At 43.8% G+C, this 18,929-nt stretch overlaps 1 protein-coding gene across 2 annotated transcripts in view; it reads right to left on the reverse strand.

The window, feature by feature from the left end:
• Positions 1-2,399: 2,399 nt before the first annotated feature.
• LOC114585479 (all-trans-retinol 13,14-reductase-like) overlaps positions 2,400-18,929 on the reverse strand; it is a 36,836-nt gene continuing 20,306 nt past the window's right edge. The window contains exons 7-11 of one of the 2 annotated variants that reach the window (XM_028708196.2): positions 15,350-15,488; positions 12,309-12,418; positions 10,919-11,085; positions 10,027-10,186; positions 2,400-6,413 (exon numbers count right to left, since the gene is read on the reverse strand). In XM_028708196.2, coding sequence (XP_028564029.2) covers positions 6,268-6,413; positions 10,027-10,186; positions 10,919-11,085; positions 12,309-12,418; positions 15,350-15,488 — 722 coding nt within the window. In that variant the 3' untranslated portion in view covers positions 2,400-6,267. The remainder of the gene's footprint in view (positions 6,414-10,026; positions 10,187-10,918; positions 11,086-12,308; positions 12,419-15,349; positions 15,489-18,929) is intronic. The other variant, XM_028708197.2, reaches the window with a different exon arrangement.

The raw sequence follows: 18,929 nt of genomic DNA on the forward strand, positions 1-18,929 counted from the left end.
TACTATACCACATACCAAGGTGTCTAGAAATCTCTGTAGGATGGATTGATTTTGTCTCTAACACAGTGATTCTCTAAGGACAGCACTTTGTGGCAGACATCCAGAGTTTGCACTCAACACAATGTGTGGGGCAACAGGACTGCAGTTATCACATTTTGCGAATACAGTGGTACCTCGCAAGACGAAAATAATCCGTTCCGCGAGTCTCTTCGTCTAGCGGTTTTTTCGTCTTGTGAGGCAACCCTATTAGCGGCTTAGCGGATTAGCGCTATTAGCGGTTTAGCAGCTTAGCGGCTATTAAAGGCTTAGCGGCTTAGCGGCTAAAAGGCTATTAGCGGCTTAGTGGCTTAGAAAAAGGGGGGGGGGAGCAAAAAAAATTGCAAGACTCGCAAGACGTCTTGTGAAGCAAGCCCATAGGGAAATTCGTCTTGCGAAGCAACTCAAAAACGGAAAACCCTTTTGTCTAGCGGGTTTTTCATCTTGCGAGGCATTCGTCTTGCGGGGCACCACTGTATACATTTACCACCTAAAGAGCTCTGGCCTCAAGACTGTTAAAGGTTCCAGACTTATATAACTTCATTTATCACTGCTCTAGGGAACATAGAGCAGCTCCTGAACTTCCCCCGCCTCTTCCTTCCGAATCAGGCAGATGAAGCATCACTATTGTTTTGCCCTGCACTCCAAGGCAGCTACTTACCGTATTTTTGTGTGTCTAACATGCCCCTGTGTATTTGGGGGGACTCAAATTTAAGAAAATGGGGGGAGATGGCCCAGAGTTGTTGATCTTTTTTGGGGGGATTGCCCAAGGTTGTTCAGCTATTTTTGGGCGGGGAATGCAGAAAATTGTTAACCCGAATGCAGGGGGGGGAAACGCCCAGTTGCCGCAGCAGCAGCCAATCCACAGCAGCCATTGCTGCAGCAAACCATCAATAACCCAATTAACGCAGGAACAGCCAGTCCAAAGCAGCCCTTCATGCAGCCAACAATCACCCACCCAATTGCTGCTGAGAAGCTGCAGCTTGCGGTTGCAACCAATCATTAGTCCCCCTCCCCATGCACTGCCCATGTATAAGATGAGCTCCATTTTTAAACATTATTTTTAAGTAGAAAAACCTCGTCTTTGTTATGTACTGAAGTTCTCACCCCGGGCCAGCAGGGGGATACTGTAGATAGTTTTCACTCAGGTCCACGTATGCAAATAAGGAATAGAAAGTGACGTTCAGTGATTGGATAGTTACAGAAAATGGTTACTGTTGCTTTGTAGTTGAGCTCTATATAAGCAGGCTGGCTGAACCCTTCAGCTCAGTTCTGTTCTGGCCTGTGAATAAACAAAGAGCTGTTTGAAGAATCGCTGTGTCTTCTGATATGTTCACCCACAACTTAACAGTCTTATACATGGAAAAGTACAGTATTTCCCCCCCACACCACAGGAGAGCTCATGATCTTCCTACCCCCCTAGTGTGTATGTGCGATGTGAAAGATAAAATAGCTGCTTTGCAGGACTATGCTGTGCTCAGAGTAAAACTACCTGTGTGGAGTGCAAAAGGATTTAACCACCAGCAGCCAGCTTCAATCCTCAATCTGCACTCCAAATCTTTTTATGCTGGGTACATCTTTCCACCAGCAGCATGATCCTTCTGCGTCTCGCATATGGGTCTCGAATGAGACGCAGAAGGACCATGCAAGGTTCCAGAGTCTCATTCTACTCCACCTTCCCTTGCTTTGGGGGGGGTAGGGTATGGTCTGAAGACACATGAAGCCACCACCTTGTTGCAGCTGAAGTAGGTCAGAGTCCGGTCAGAGTGCCCTGATAGGTAGCTGCCTGGGAACCACATGAAAATCACTGCCTTGTGTTCAGGGCCAGATTTAGGTTAAGGGCCGGATTTAGGTTCGATGAGGCCCTAAACTACTGAAGGTAACGGGGCCCTTTATATGTCCAGCTGTCCTTTGTCAACAACAAATTGTCGCTCTTTTTTGCGTTGAATATATGCTATATGGTGATTTATGGACCTAATAGGTAACTAAAGCCATTTGCACATAACAAAATATGTATTTCATCAAAGTAATTGCTGAACTGAAATACAATTAAGAAGTAGTATATTAACAGTGAAATACAATTAAGAAGAAGTATATTAATAGTAAAATAATTATTAAGCTCTAACTGTATGTAGGTTTTATTGTATTTGTTTTTTAATCTTATATTTTGGAAATGTACGTCCAGTTTTTTCCCTTTAGATTTTTTGGGGCCCCCCAAGAAAGTGGGGCCCTAAGCTATAGCTTGTTTAGCTTATATGTAAATCTGGCACTGCTTGTGTTCCACGATTGAAGAAATATGCATTTTTAAAAAGAAAAGAAAAGAAAAAGTAGTTCAAAACAATTGCAAGACTGAGACACAGAGCTGGTCCACATGTTATATATATTTTTCTATAGAAAATACATACTGTAAAACATCAAGTGTATTCTTCTACAAAACTAAGAGACAAAACGTTTAACACGGTTTTTTGCCAGTGCATCTTGCCCAGTACTGTCCATCTCTGATTGAAAATGGCTTTCTCAAATAGCTGGTGATATGAAAGAATTCTCTCTTTCTAGAGATACCAGGGGGGCAAACCTGTAATCTTCTGAAGGCAAAACACATTCCCTATCACTGATCTATGGTCCTTGTGAGTGATGGCCCGTCTCCACAAAAGGACAGCAAGGGGAAAAAAGTACCGATCTAGTTTTCATAAACCAATGAAACCATAAATCAAAGGGGGGGGGGATACATTTCTATATAAATACATATATCGGGCACCATGTAAAAGGTAAAGGTAAAGGGACCCCTGACCATTAGGTCCTGTCGTGACCGACTCTGGGGTTGCGGCGCTCATCTCGCTTTATTGGCCGAGGGAGCCGGCGTCCGCAGACAGCTTCCGGGTCATGTGGCCAGCATGACTAAGCCGCTTCTGGCGAACCAGAGCAGCCCACGGAAACACCGTTTACCTTCCCACTGGAGCAGTACCTATTTATCTACTTGCACTTTGACATGCTTTCGAACTGCTAGGTTGGGCAGGAGCAGGGACCGAGCAACGGGAGCTCACCCCATCGTGGGGATTCGAACTGCCGACCTTCTGATTGGCAAGTCCTAGGCTCTGTGGTTTAACGCACAGCGCCACCCGCGTCCATGTACATTTCCATAAAAGTCTGACATGCATATTCTCTACCTAAACTAACATACAAATTGCATTGACTTTGCCATTGACATCATCTGCCCCAGTTTCTCAAGTCATTTGCTCTTTATGATCAGCAACAGAATTCTTGGTTATGTGCAAGTTATTTTTACAGCCCTGAACATAGATGATGGGCACCATCCAGCTAAACAGATGTGCTAGTGAGAGGACTTTTGATTGTGCAAAGGAACTTCCCTCTGCATCCTTAGCTCTAAGAAAACTGACCAAAAGGAAAGGATGTTAAATGATAAAAGGACAGAAATCACGAGACAATTTCCCCACTGGAAAGTGGCTGAGTCATAAGGGTCAGTGACCAAGCAGACTTCGCTGTCAGGTGACTGAGCTGTCAGTTGTGGGGAAAGGTGGAAACGTTTTCCAGTCAGGAAAATCAAAATTTAGTCCAATTACCAGTGGAATATGTTTGCTGGAGGATGTTTCTTCCTTCGTGTTCGTCGATAACTAAATAAGGATGTCTACTTGCATGAGAATTGATGCTTTTGAATTATGGTGCTGGAGGAGACTCTTGAGAGTCCCATGGACTGCAAGAAGATCAAACCTCTCCATTCTGAAGGAAATCAGCCCTGAGTGCTCACTGGAAGGACAGATCCTGAAGCTGAGGCTCCAAGACTTTGGCCACCTCATGAGAAGAGAAGACTCCCTGGAAAAGACCCTGATGTTGGGAAAGATGGAGGGCACAAGGAGAAGGGGACGACAGAGGACGAGATGGTGGGACAGTGTTCTCGAAGCTACCAACATGAATTTGACCAAACTGCAGGAGGCAGTGGTTCATGGGGTAATGAAGAGTCGGGCACAACTAAACGACTCAACAACAACAGCTTGCATGAGATATGGTCAAAATTCCAGGGCGTAATTGGGCTTTTGCACTCATGTCATCCAGGGATGTGCTCATTATGCACACCTGCTTCTGTGGAAAATTCCCCATACAAAGCCTGATCGAGAGAAGGGCATTTGGTGAGAACCACAACAAGGGCTTCCCTTGGTGGGAGGACACTTGGCTTGAATTCTTACAGCTTTATCTGATTCCTTTGCTATAGTGCACTACTCATTGCTCAGAGAAAAGCTAAAACAAACACATAATTCTGCATATTCAATGTTTCAGCTGAACCAAGCTTGCTGGCAACAGGCATGGGGCTGGCTGCTGTGGGAAACAGAATGCTGAAAAGCAGGACTCCCCTTGCATTCTTAAGCAGAGGAACACATACACGGTACTTTGGTTCTCAAACGCCTTGGTACTCAAAACAACTTAGAACCCAAACACGGCAAACCCGGAAGTAAGTGATCTGGTTTGTGAACTTTTTTTGGAAGCCGAACATGCTCCGTTTTGAGTGTTACGCTTCCAATTTGAGTGCCACACTTCTGTTTTGAGTGTTATGTCTGTCTGTTTCTGCTATTTATTTTGAGTTTCTGTTTTTGCAACTCTCTTTTTTGTTTTTGTGACTGTGTGGAACCCAGTTCAGCTACTGAATTGATTGATGGTGTGACTGCAGTACATTGTTTATTGCTTTCATTTTATGGATCAATGGTCTCATTAGATAGTAAAATTCATGTTAAATTGCTGTTTTAGGGGTTGTTTTTAAAAGTCTGAAACGGATTAATCCATTTTGCATTACTTTCTATGGGAAAGCGCACCTTGGTTTTGGAATGCTTTGGTTTTGGAACGGACTTCCGGAATGGATTAAGTTTGAGAACCAAGGTACCACTGTATTTGGGTTTAAATTTTCACTTTGCTCGCACAACCCTCTATCCCAAAGGTTAAAAATTGGTGTTTTGTGAGCAGATGGCAACTGCAAGTGGAACAGAACATTTGTACCCACCCTAATCTTTAAAAATAACAAGGTGTTGGGGCAGGGAGAGAGGAAGGAGAGAGGAAACAAAATGCTGTGCTTCATCTCTGCCTGAACACTGCTCTACATTTTCAGGCCCTTACATGTTTACACTGTGCACTGCCACAAGCGCTCTATCCCCTCATAGAAGCAAGTGCACTGAAGCCACCCACTCTTCTCTGTTAAGCCTGTTTATTTTCCTCACGTTGTCATATGTCCACGACATGAAAAAGTGTGAACATGAACCAGATGGAACATGGAGAGAGTTGCATCTACTTCCACTTCCATGTGGCAGCCGGGGAAACGGCAGTTGTGAATGTGGATATTTCTGCAATTGTGGAAACTTCTGCAATTGGTTTACATTTCTATCACCCGTTTTGTATTAACCTTTTCTCTAGGCTTATTTCTGTACGAGTGATCTAGCCTATATTGCTCCCATAAGTAGCATAGAATGCATCAGTACCATTTCGTAAGAGCGCTGCACCCTGGTCTTTAGCACTATGGACATACGAAGCTGCCTTAAAAACAAGTTAGATGTATTGGTCCAGCTGCTCTGACCAAGTAGCAGCAGCATCCTAGGGTCTTAAGAAAATGCTTTTCCTGCTCCCTGAGAGCCTTTAACTGAGGATGCCAATAACTCAACCTGGAACCCGCTGCATCTAAAACATGCTTTCTACCACTGCGTTACGGTACTTGATAGGGAAACCCTTCCTTGTAGAGAAAGGGCAATTCAGGTCTACATCACCTGGGACAACAAATTCTCAGACAGTCACCTCAAATATAGGGAATGGTGCCTCTAGCACAGCCTTTCTCAACCTGTGGGTCCTCAGATGTTGTTGAACTATGAACCGCTGCTCTAGTAGCTTCAGCAATTCTCCTTGGCATTAAAGCCCATGTAGCTGCCAGTGCCACCCCAATTAGGGTACCACGGTACCACTAAGATGCTTAAAACCGACCCGTGAGGGCTTGGAAGGTAGAGTCCTTATTTCTGCCACGACAAACCTATCAGAACGGCTTAATGGACCTACGTACTAAACTGCAACCTGTTCCACAGCGACACTCATGAACCAGAACTTTCTGCAATAATGAACCAAGGTAGATGGCTAGTTTTGGTCCCTGCTGACATGCCCTGGAGGGGAAACGGAGAAACCAGGTAGCGGGTAGTCTACATAGCAGGAGGAGCAAGTTTTCTTTCTGAGGTGGAGGTTGAAGGCTCAGTTTTTCTTCATGGCACTGTTGGCTTTGATTTTTCCGTATAACCACATGATGTCGATGTAGAGATTACGCTTCAGGACAGCAGAAGCGCAGACAATGGCTCCATGAAGTGCTCCTGGAAAGCCACCGACAAAGACATCCTGACCTGGCAGGGGAAAACAAAAGACAAGGAGGAGTCATAGAATTGTAGAGTTGGAGGGGACCATGAGGGTCATCTAGTCCAACCCCCTGCAATGCAGGAATCTTTTGCCCAACGTGTGGCTCTAACCCACAACCCTGAGATTAAGAGTCTCATGCTCTACGGACAGTCATACAATGGTGCCCCGCAAGACGAATGCCTCGCAAGACGGAAAACCCGCTAGACGAAAGGGTTTTCCGTTTCTGAGTTGCTTCGCAAGACGATTTTCCCTATGGGCTTGCTTCGCAAGACGTTTCCGTCTTGCTAGTCTTGCGATTTCCCCCCCGCTCCCCCCCTTTTTCTAAGCCGCTAATAGCCTTTTAGCAGCTTAGCCGCTAATCCTTTAATAGCCGCTAAGCCGCTAAACCGCTAATAGCGCTAATCCGCTTAGCCGCTAATAGGGTTGCTTCGCAAGACGAAAAAACCGCTAGACGAAGAGAATCGCGGAACGGATTCTTTTCGTCTTGCGAGGCACCACTGTATCTCGGGTTAAAGTAGCTTCAAGTTAAGTATTTTTGGGTTGCGCTCCGCGGTGACCCAGAAGTAACTGGGTGTGTTACTTCCGGGTTTCGCCACTCGTGCATGCGCAGATGCTCAGAATGACCTCACACGCATGCGCGGAAGCGGTGAAACGCGACACACGCAGACGTGCAGTTGCGTGTTACATTTACTTCAGGATGCAAACAGGGCTCCGGAACGGATCCCGTTCGTATCCAGAGGTACCACTGTAATTGCCTCTTATCAGTCTTTACTCTTGTCTATCTTTCTCCTCATCACCACCCTCTTGTCAATAGCCAGGAATGATGTTTGGGAGAGCACCTCAGTGCAGCAAAGTGCAGCTGAATTACCCGTATTTTCCGCTCTATAAGATGCACTAGACCACAAGACGCACCTAGTTTTTGGAGGAAAACAAGAAGAAGAAAAATTCTGAATCTCAGAAGCCAGAACAGCAAGAGGGATCGCTGCGCAGTGAAAGCAGCGATCCCTCTTGCTGTTCTGGCTTCTGGGATAGCTGCGCAGCCTGCATTCGCTCCATAAGACGCACACACATTTCCCCTTACTTTTTAGGAGGGAAAAAGTGAGTCTTATAGAGCAAAAAATACAGTATATTATGCAGAAGGACACTTGCAGAAACCCCTTAAGGCACTTGTGTAGCCGGTAGGAAAAGCTAAGAAAGGGACACACAGAAAGATCAGGCAACTTTAAAAAGAAACCCAGACACCCCAAGACCTAGTTCATTCTATTTTTCTAATCGAGTTTAATGTTAGAACAAGATCTAACCCTTGGGAGTGGCTTCCTGCTATTCCAGGGACTAGGGCGAAATCGCCCCTCCAGACTGAAAGCGTCTTCTAACTTTACAAGAGGGGTTTAAAAAATTGTACTCATGGGGGGGGGGGAGTAATCGATGCCGCACTGCATTAGATAAAGTTATAAAGCTGTAACTCTCGAGGTCCCCTGCACTGTAAGTATGAGATATTGACAGTCTGAATCTAAGGAAACAAAGGTGGCTTAACCTCGAAACTAGGTGGCACAGGTGTCAATGGTACTAGCCTGTATCAATATCTTTCAGGATGCGAATGTGGCAAACCCGGAAGTATTTTTCTGGGTTTCGCCCCGCGCGCATGTGCAGAAGTGCTCTATGCGCCGCACGCATGCGCAGAAGCGGCACCTCTGGTTGTGAATTCCTTGGGATGCAGCCGGATCTCCAGAACGGATCCCATTCGCAACCAGAGGTACCACTGTATAGGGATGGCATCGCTACATCTGCAATCGTAAAGGAAAGCCACTTGCATTAAACTCACCAAAGTACTTTTGCTGTGAAGCAAGGAAAAAGCGTACACTGTTTCTACAAAGAAGCAATGGCTTTGAGTACATTATAGATCAGGGGTGGGGGAATTGGATCAAGCCTGGTGGCTGCATCCATAGCTTTCCCACTCTATGAGGGCCACTTTGATAGGTAGGTCAGGCACCAGGTACCAGGTGATTCACATTTAGAGAAATTAAGTTCAGCCCCTACTGCAAGCCCCTCTCTGCACCAGGGTTTGGCTGAACTCAATATTTCTGACTGGCAGCTCCTGAGCAAAACAAATCCCACAGGCACTTTAAGGCTCCCAGTAGTTCCTTTGCAGTTGCATCTTTACTGGGTCCTTCCCTCATTCACATCATGTCATGTGTGGAGCAAGTGGGTGTGGCTTAGGGGAAACGGTCAACAATATCTGCTTGGGTTAATTCCCATTCTTCCTTTCCCAGTTCATTCACTCATCTGCACCTCTAGGGCAAAAAGGCTGGAGGAAGTGAATGCCCCCAATGTAGTTTTTGTTCCTTAGCTCCAATTAGAGTAGACCTCCCCCTCTCCCGGGAGCCAGACCACACATCAATGAAAACACATGACACATAATTGGGATTAAAATGGACACTACTTTTTATTAATTTCAGATGTAGGAAAACCTTGGCTTAGGCATTGGGTGTGTATCCCTCTCAGCCCTCCGGTGGGGGTCTGAGGCAAGACGGGGTTAGTCATGAATATGGCGACACTGCGAAATGTGCGTTTACACAGCTGGCCCCCATTCCAAGTTGCTGATGGGAGTTCTGTGACCCACCACTGTATGTCCGTGGCCATAGACTCCCCTCACTATCTGTTATGTACTGAAGTTCTCACCCTGGGCCAGCAGGGCGATACTGTAGATAGTTTTCACTCAGGTCCACGTCAGTTATTTTAGGCGGGAAACCCTGGGTTGTTGTTGCTACAATGTTGACAGCCGGCTGCCTATAAAAGCAGGCCGGCTGAGCTGTTTGCTGTTCAATTCTGTTCCAGCTTACAAAATAAAGAGCTGCTTTGGAGAAATCGCTGTGTCGTCTGCCATGTCTACCCACTATTCAACACTATCCCCTTTAATGGGGACCCTGTTATCGCTGCCACAGGAGGGGTGCGTCACCACAGCACCCCATTTATTATTGGATGATGGACTAAAGGATTCTGCCCAAGGTCTAAAACCACCACCCAAGACCGCGAACTTGTGATCTCACCACCAAGACTACCTACAACTGAAACCACAAAATCAGATGGCCGCCAACCAATCCTGAAGGCCCTGCTTCACAGCCCACAACCAAGGTTAATTCCCCAGCCGGTCAGGTATACTCTGTCAGGCCTGCCTAAGGAGCAGACTGGGGCAAAGTCTGTGCTCGCCCGGTCCGCGCCTCTAGCCCCCACACCGGCCCGCTGTGGATTGGCCGATTTAAAGCACCTAGGTTTGGTGGGAACCCAGAGGCCCCCGCGGCAAGCCCAGGGGGTGGAGCAACAGCTCAACTCTCCGTCATGGCTCCAAGATGGCGGGGCTGTGCGTTGGGCCACAAATGTCGCCCACTGTCGGGACCCGGTGAGCGGCCATTAATGAGCCTAGGTTAACCCTGCCCATCAATGGGCCTACTCTGAGTAGACAACCCTTATTTTCCAAAGTCAAGACTAGTGCAGAAACATCATCTATTCTATGCACTTGGGATGGGACAGGCTAAAGAAGTTAAATAAGCCTAATGGTGAAGGGTTGTGGCAGGTTGGAATTGGTAAGGAAGCAGCGTTTACCTGTTAGGTAGAGGTTTGGGACAGGGGTCTGAGGGCGTATTGTGGCCATGACTTCCACCTGGAGGCGGGAGATGCTGTGCTCTGCACCATACAGCTCTCCTTGGACAGAAGCTATGTAGTGCTTATTGGTGAGAGGAGTTCCCGCAGAGACATACTCAATCTGTTCAGAGAAAGATCAAAATGGCCAGGGAGGTTCATTGTTATTTATTCAGTAGGATCAGGGGAAACCTTTAAAAGGGTTTAAGGATAGCACAGGGAAGACAGGGAGTATGCTCAGTGGGATCGCTGCCTGTCTGTTGGGAAGGGGTTAAGTGGAATAAAATAAAGAATATCATCAAAACCAGCATGGCTGGCTGGTGCTCTGAATGGGAACTTTCCACACTGCAACGTTTTGCTCCAAGTCCATCTTGACTTTTGCAATCTTCTTGCTGCTACAGTATTTTAAACTTGGTCGAGATGTTCTGGTCCCAAACTGTTCACAGTTTGGGGCCAGAACATCTTGGGAACTGTACCATCTCCTTAAGAAACCTTGGGGCTTTAAATTAAGAAGGGAAATGGAAACAGAGAGAGCGAAAGCAACAGATAGACAGAAAGTATAATGAATAGTAGAAGGCAGGCCTTGCTTCCAAGAGAATAACAAAAGGACAGAGACATTCATCCTGAACCCTAGCTGATCTTATGAGCTTGCTGAATAAGCTATCAGTAATGTCTCTAACCTCAGTTGACCTCAAAAGGATGGGAGCAGCACGATCCTTAGGCTATGCCAAATCTAGGACTTTATGTGCAAACAATTTCTAAAACACCATGCTAGAAATTATTTAAAGAGAGCTGAAAAGTTCCTTCTTTGCTGTTGTTTGCACAACTGATGGTGCGAGACAAGGAGTGCCCTTACCTTATCTTTTATTTGTGGGTAAAATTTCAGAACCGTTTCCATTATGTTGTCCACAAAACAGTTTTTGAAAGCCTCATACTCCGCTCCCCTCTTAGTAACCTTTTCCTCCTTCCATTCCTCAAACCATTCATATTTTGCAACTGCCAGGACAATTAGAGTGGACTTGCCTATAATGAAAAGGGCACAAAGTGTTTCATTAGTGTTATGGTTGCCACAAAGGGACATCTTACCACCCCAGATTATTGCAGAAGATTTGTCAGGTGTTAAGGATGTACGTTTCACAAACCTGTGCATTCTGTGACACCTCATCTCATACAACCATCAGCACTCTAGGGCCTTTGGCCAGCGACCCAAGCTGTATTGATCTGAATACTGTCAGCTAGCCTGAAATTGGCTATCTGATGTTGCAGCCCAATGGAGAGGCATATAAAGTTCTTCCTCCTAGTCTGGTTTGGCTATCTGAACAAATACTCACTCAGTGGCCCAACTGTTCAGCCTGGTATCTGGCCTCTGTGACTATGACATCTTGTTTCCCTGATCTGGTATCCCAACCCATTCATGATCATGTACCGTATTTTTCGCTCTGTAAGATGCAGTTTTCCCCTCCTAAAAATTAAGGGGAAATGTGTGTGCCTCTTATGGAGCGAATGCAGGCGGGAGGCTCTGCTCAGCGCTCCCTTTAAAGAGCCGCGTGGAGCATGTGTGCGGCTCTTGGGGGCTTTTCCCCGAGGAGGGAGAAGTGATCCTGCTTGCTGTCCTGACTTCTGGCTTAGCCACGCGCAGCCTCTTCCGGGCAGGGAGAGCCTTCATCCTGCTGCCCAGGAGAGTTTTCGCGCGGCGAAGCCAGAACACCAAGTGGCTATCCCAGAAGCCAGATCCCTCTTGCTGTTCTGGCTTCTGCGATTCAGAATATTTTTTTCTTGTTTTCCTCCTCCAAAAACTAGGTGCGTCTTATGGTCTGGTGCATCTTATTGAGCAAAAAATACGGTAAGCCCAGCATGATTCTGGATCCTAAGATCCAGTCTCTTTTTAGATTGCATTTCCAAGATTCTGTTGTCTATGGTAGTTCGGGGTAGTGGTAGGGTGTCAAGGGAAGAGACCTCCCCCCCCCAACTGGGGATCATCTATTGGGGGCTGCTCACTGGCAGTGGGTGAGTTCTTAATCAAGTGGTGGGCAGGACCACAAGCCAAAGCAGGTGGGGCACCCGTTTTCTCTTTTCCTTCCCATCTCCTTTCATTCCAGAATTCCAGGCTAAGATTTGCACATAGATTTAGGGCCACAGGTTGCCCAACTCTGGGCTACAAAGCCCCCCCCTGCTGGCTCTTCTCCATTTCCTCCCACCCCTTAAGAAACACGATGTTGCATTGCTGGTTCAAACAGCACCCATACCTGGGTATCTCTTCTCCCAGAGGGGGTCTTTAGCCGATGGAGAACCAATGTATAGCAAGGGGATATTCTCTGGAGCGGTTTCTCTCGAACAATTAAAGTAACGAACGAACCTATCAAGAAAGAAGACTTACTCTGAACTTTGACTTCATAATGTGTACAAATTATCAAACTATACTATTAATGCTGGAGACAGGGAAAAGCTTGAGAGAGTTGAAAGTGTCTACAATTTCTGCGGCTTATAACTTTTTGGCTGGCCTAAATTTTTAAGCCTTCTCTCCAGTCTCCCACAAGGGAAAGCCAGGTGGGGGCAGTGTACACTGTTGAATAATAATAATAATAATAATAATAATAATAATAATAATAATAATAATTCTTATTATTTATTTATACCCCGCCCATCTGGCTGAGTTTCCCCAGCCACTCTGGGCGGCTCCCAATCAAGTGTTAAAAAACAGTACAGCGTTAAATATTAAAAACTTCCCTGAACAGGGCTGCCTTCAGGTGTCTTTTAAAGATAGGATAGCTGCTTATTTCTTTCACATCTGAAGGGAGGGCGTTCCACAGGGTGGGCGCCACTACCGAGAAGGCCCTCTGTCTGGTTCCCTGTAACCTCACTTCTTGCAATGAGGGAACTGCCAGAAGGCCATCGGCGCTGGATCTCAGTGTCCGGGCTGAATGATGGGGGTGGAGACGCTCCTTCAGGTATACAGGACCAAGGCCGGTTAGGGCTTTAAAGGTCAGCACCAACACTTTGAATTGTGCTCGGAAACGTACTGGGAGCCAATGCAGATCTCTCAGAATGCCTTTGGAAAAAAGCATGCTGTGCTGCGATGAAAGCTACATTCCTTTGGAGTGTAAGCATAGAAAAAACAAAACTGTACCAGGCTCCAGGAGGAAACATGTCAGAGCACTTGTGCTTACCAATTCAGATATACCATTTTCACAGCCAGTTAAAAATAAATAAAAAATATGTTGAACCAGGAGAAAGTTTTGAAAATTCAGTTCAGATCCACCCAATCCAAATACAGTCAAGAGAATTAGAATTTAGAGTGCCAGAGTTTAGTTCTGCATCTCCATAAAGGCCCACTCCATAAAGCCATTGTACAAGATCATTTCAGGTGCTTTTTCTACAGACAAGAACAAAGACAAGGAGCTATGGACACAGTAGCCAAGGGAGCTAAAATTTGGCTGCTAAGTGAACGTTATTGATCAACTACTGGCAAGTATCTAATTTGCATTATGAGTTGTATATATGAACAAATAAAATAACACTCTCAAAGGCAGCTTTCACAAATGATGGCAAACCATAATGCCAAGTCTGTTCTTGGCTGACCAATCCTGCTGGTCTGAGGGAAGGAGCGAAGCATGATGGATCTCCACATTAATGGCAAATAAACAACTAGCTATGATTTGTCGTGATATGCAAAGTGAGCCAGTTAAACTGACATTACCTCCTCCCCAAGAAGTCGAGATAGGGTACAAACAAGCAAGTTTGTAGAAAAATGGTCCTGGTTTATAAATTCTGGGAATGAGACACTTCATAAGATTTGGCTATCTGTTTAGCGTGATTCGGCAATTCTAGTATGATTATTTGGAAACTGAAACTTGATATTGTATCATTAATTTTAGCGCTATTATCATTTATAATCATGCTATTTATTTTATATTATAATATTTATATTTATAATCATGCTATTTATTTTATATTATTACCTCCTAGAACAGGCATCCCCAAACTCGGCCCTCCAGATGTTTTGGGACTACAACTCCCATGATCCCTAGCTAACAGGACCAGTGGTCAGGGATGATGGGAATTGTAGTTCCAAAAATGTTTGGAGGGCCGAGTTTGGGGATGTCTGTCCTAGAAGATTTAAGGCTCTCAGTACTTTAACCTTAAATTCATATAATTTTGCAAAACCTGTGTTAACCAGCAGTGTGTGGGGGTGGAAAACCAGAGATGAGAAGACCCTTCCTAGATTTTTTTTAAAAGTCCCTCTAGTCCTGCTTTCTGTTTCCCATGGTGGCAGTCAGATGCTTCCCAAAAACCAACCAGCAAGGCATGAAGGCAAGAAATATCACTTGCTGTTGCCCTCAGGCAACTGGTATTCACTGCTATCCTATCTCTGAAGATGGCGGCTCCCTTTAGCTGCAACAGCCAAAAGCCACTTAGAGGTTATTGAAAAAGATCTATCAGAAAAAACGACCTTCTAAAAAGTTAGTGGCCACACCACCACATTGTTGCCTGATTAATTCCATAGTTTAGCTATCCAATAAATGAAGAAGCATTTTCTTTTGTCTCCTGCTAATCGGTTCTACTGGGTGACGGACAGAGCTGTTCCGCCTGGCTTTTGCATTGGACTCGGTCTGACCCTTATGTTTTCCCTCCCCTTATGGTCTTGATTTATCGACTATTTTTAAAATGAGGCTACTTTTTAAATTGCATTTTAACCTGTATTTTAAATTGGGTTTCCCCTCCTTATGATGTTTTTACTGTGAATTTATTGGTGTTAGCCGCCCTGAGCCCGGCTCTGGCCGGGGAGGGCGGGGTATAAATAAATTTTTATTAATTATTATTAATATTAGTCCACTGACAGACTTCTCTCACTACCTACCCCTCCTTGGGTCACTTTATTCCTTCGCCCCCCTCAAATAAAAAGTCCCCAAATTTTCATTTCCTCATTAGGAAACTCCTAGGTCATTTTGATTTCATGCAGTGCTTTTTTCCCTGGGGGGGACACAGAGGTACGCATACCCCTAAACATTTTGTGATTCTAAGTTTGGCCTCACTGAGGGGCAGCATTTCAATATGAGTAGGAAAATGAGAGTACCCCTAAACATTTTTTTTAAAGAAAAAAAGCACTGGTTTCATGCATACTGAAAGATGAGCCAAGGGTGATGCCATCTTGGATATAACTTCTACAATTTTGGCCATATGACCCAAAAGTTGAGAGAAGGTTCTCTTCACTCCATATCACTGTGGTCAAATAAATTTCAAATTTCCCCTAACTCTTAGCTGGTTGGGTAGCAAAGTTACACCTTACGCTTCACTGAAGTCGCTGTGTCGGTAGATGTAGTAGTTCTTAGCTTCAAATCCCAGTTCTTCCTTGGAACCTTTGAGTCCGATGAAGAGGCTGATTCCTGCTATGCCATGATTCATCATGGAGAGCTGGTTCTGAACACCTGCCCAAAGACCAAGAGAGGGAAGTAAAATGGGGGAAGACGAGGCAGGTAAGCTCTGGAAGCAAAATTATGAATCGAAACAGCACCATCCGTTGGCCCAGAAATGGAAGCAAGAAGAAATCCCGACGAAAGAAGAATGGCAGACGAAATTAATGGACTATGCAGAATTGGACAAAATGACAGGGAGAATTCGAAACCTGCGGGAACAGAGATTTACAGAAGATTGGAAGAAATAGATGAACTATATGAAGAGCAATTGTAACCAACAAATTTGCGCTAGTAGGACTATAAGAAGTTTTGTAAGGAGAAATATATGAAACATTACAAATTAGATAAAGAATAGAGATACTGGTTATGAGTTTTAAATGTAATAAGGAAAGTAAGAAATGTATACTAAGAGATTAGGTTGGAAAATTTTCAGACAGGATTGATTGAAGTCAAAAAAATTGTATAAGATGTAAAAGTATGTTTAATTATTGTTGAAAATGGTATGTTAAAAAACTAATAAGAATTTATAACAAAACAAAACAAAACAGCAGCATCTGGCATCTTAGATTGGGAAATTGGAGCAAAAGCAACTTTTTAAAGCCAGCCTTCCTCCCTCATGGACCCCCCCCCAAAAGGTGCACCTTGTTGGATTTAATGTGCGCACTTAAGTGCTAAGCTTTTATAGCTTTGAAAGTCGAGCTCTCCAACCAATAGGTAGAGGAACTCCTGGAACTGAGCCCAGAAGCGTATGGGGTATATCTGAATGAATTTAGTCATACACATTCAAGGTCATATAAGTTGCCTTTCTAGAGTAATTTGTTGCACAAGATATTGGTCCTAAGCAACAGCTGCTATGACCCATTCATCCCCATCTCTTTCCTTCCTTCTTCTCTTACACCTCCTTAACTTAACTGGACTGTGAGTTTTTAGGAATCAAATAGCTAACAACTTGAATTTATTTCTATAGGTCTTGATGGTTAAAAATTGCTTCAGTCTGTTTGTGCTGAGGTGATTTCCTAAACCAAACAAGCAACAACACGATGAGATTTTTCTCCTCTGGATAATTGTGTACCACCCACAGAGCTGACTTTTTTATATTGTACGATCACTTTTTTCCCATCAACTACTGATTAAAGAGAAGTCAGGCAGCTTCAGAAAGAAGTCAGGATAGAGAGGAAACGGGATACTTCACTCATCAGATGTAGTTGTTTAGCGATCTTGAAATGGCTCTTTGTGAAGCCAGAGGGACAGAGTCAATGCAATGTTATTCACTCACAGAGAAATTGCTATAAGCACATTGTATTCATCAGGAATTAAGCACTGGCTTTGCTTATTACCGCAAAACAACAAGACAGAGGTGTACAAGGGATTTGCATATTCACTTTTGTTTCTGGGTAACCACAGAGCCTAGGACTTGCCGATCAGAAGGTCGGTGGTTCGAACACCCGCGACGGGGTGAGCTCCCGTTGCTCGGTCCCAGCTCCTGCCAACCTAGCAGTTCAAAAGCACATCAAAGTGCAAGTAGATAAATAGGTACCGCTCCGTCGGGAAGGTAAACGGTGTTTCCGTGTGCTGCTCTGGTTCGCCAGAAGCGGCTTAGTCATGCTGGCCACATGACCCGGAAGCTGTACGCCGGCTTCCTCAGCCAGTAAATCGAGATGAGCGCCGCAACCCCAGAGTCAGCCATGACTGGACCTAATGGTCAGGGGTCCCTTTACCTTTTAACATGGAAAAACTTGGTCATCTCACTTAAAATGAGATGTGCAAGTTCTTCCTTGGGATGATCCAAAATATGCTCTTTACCTTAACATCTGCTATTAGGTAGCAGCTATGAAACATCACTAGCTTTTCCTCCTGCCAAACATTAATTTCCATCTCTTACCTTTGCTGTATGACCTGTGCCATGTGAAGGTAACTTTTAACCTCTCCTTAGGATGCAACTGCCCAACTCGTTCTCCTTATTTACAATATTTTTTTTTCTAAAAAAATTATTTACACATTTCAAGTTTATACATTTCACTAGTTTTACAATCAATTTAACGTTTGAAAATTTGACAACAAAATTAAGAGCTTCTGGGACACTGTTTATGAGGAGTTGAGAAAAATATTTAAACAAACTTTTATAAAGAAACCAGAAGCCTTTTTATTGGGCATATTAGACATCCCAAATGAAAATAAGATAAATATACCCTTACGCATCAGCAGCAGCAAGCATATTAATTGCAAAAAATAATAATGGAAAAGTGAAACAGTACCAACACAAAAAGAGTGGCAAGACAGATTATTTGATTATCTTGAATTAGCAAAAATGATGGATGCAATTAGGGAACAGTCTAACAAAAAAAATCAAAAAGAGTGGGGAGTGTACAGAAATTACTTTTTAAAAAACAGTGCCCCCAAATCAAAACCTGGACTTGCTTTGAGTAATTTTTGCAAAACATATTATGGTCTACAAGCATAGTATATGGAGAAGGGTAGAAATGATGAAATGAGAAAGAATCAGTTTATCAAACACGAAACCAGAACCGCTTTGAGGAGGAAGGAAGACTTTCGGATTTATGGCTAAATGTTTGCCATTTGTTTTGTGTTTTTTTAAAAGTTTGTTTCTTAAGTGTCGTATGTGTGCATGTTGTAATGAAAAGTTAATAAAAAGCATTTAAAAAATAACGTTTCAAAGTTTGACCTTCTTTCCCCTCTTTCTGCGGTTCCTTACATTTATTTTTAAATATCTTCTGCATATCCAAATTCATATAATTTGCTTGTTTAATTATCTACTTTAAATATATACTCTTTCTCTGTTTGCAATTTCTCTGTAAATATTCAATAAACCATTTCCATTCTTTTATAAAAAAGTTTGTTATCTTGATTTTGCCATTTCTGCATATTCCATAAGTTTTTGTATCCATTGTTCCTTTGCTGGGACTTCTGCTTCTTTTCACTTTGGGGCAAGTAGCTTTCTTGCTGCTGTAGTAGCATAGCATACATAAATAAATTTCTATACAATTTAGGTAGTTCTGTCCCTATAATTCCCAAAAGAAAAGCTTCTGGTGTGTTTTTTACACAAGTTATTTTGAACATCCTTTTCAATTCATTGTATATCATTTCCCAATAAGCTTTAACCTTATTACAAGACCACCACATATGATAAAAAGAACCTTCTTTCTCTTTAAATTTCCAACACTTGTTTGATTTAGATTTCTACATTTTTGCCAGTTTACTTGGTGTTAGGCTCCTTAATTACAATAAGAAAGTTTCCTACCTACAGAATTCTATGTTAGGTACCTATTAGAAGATTACCGTATTATTTGCTCTATAAGACCCACTTTTTCCCTCCTAAAAAGTAAGGGGAAATGAGTGTGCGTCTTATGGAACGAAAAATACGGTAGATTCCCAGCGTTATCTCTTGTAATTGCCAACTTTCTTTCTGAGGTGGTCAGGATCAGAGAGTACTTT

The sequence above is a fragment of the Podarcis muralis genome, chromosome 15 (genome assembly GCF_964188315.1).
Source record: "Podarcis muralis chromosome 15, rPodMur119.hap1.1, whole genome shotgun sequence".
Classification (NCBI taxonomy): domain Eukaryota; kingdom Metazoa; phylum Chordata; class Lepidosauria; order Squamata; family Lacertidae; genus Podarcis; species Podarcis muralis.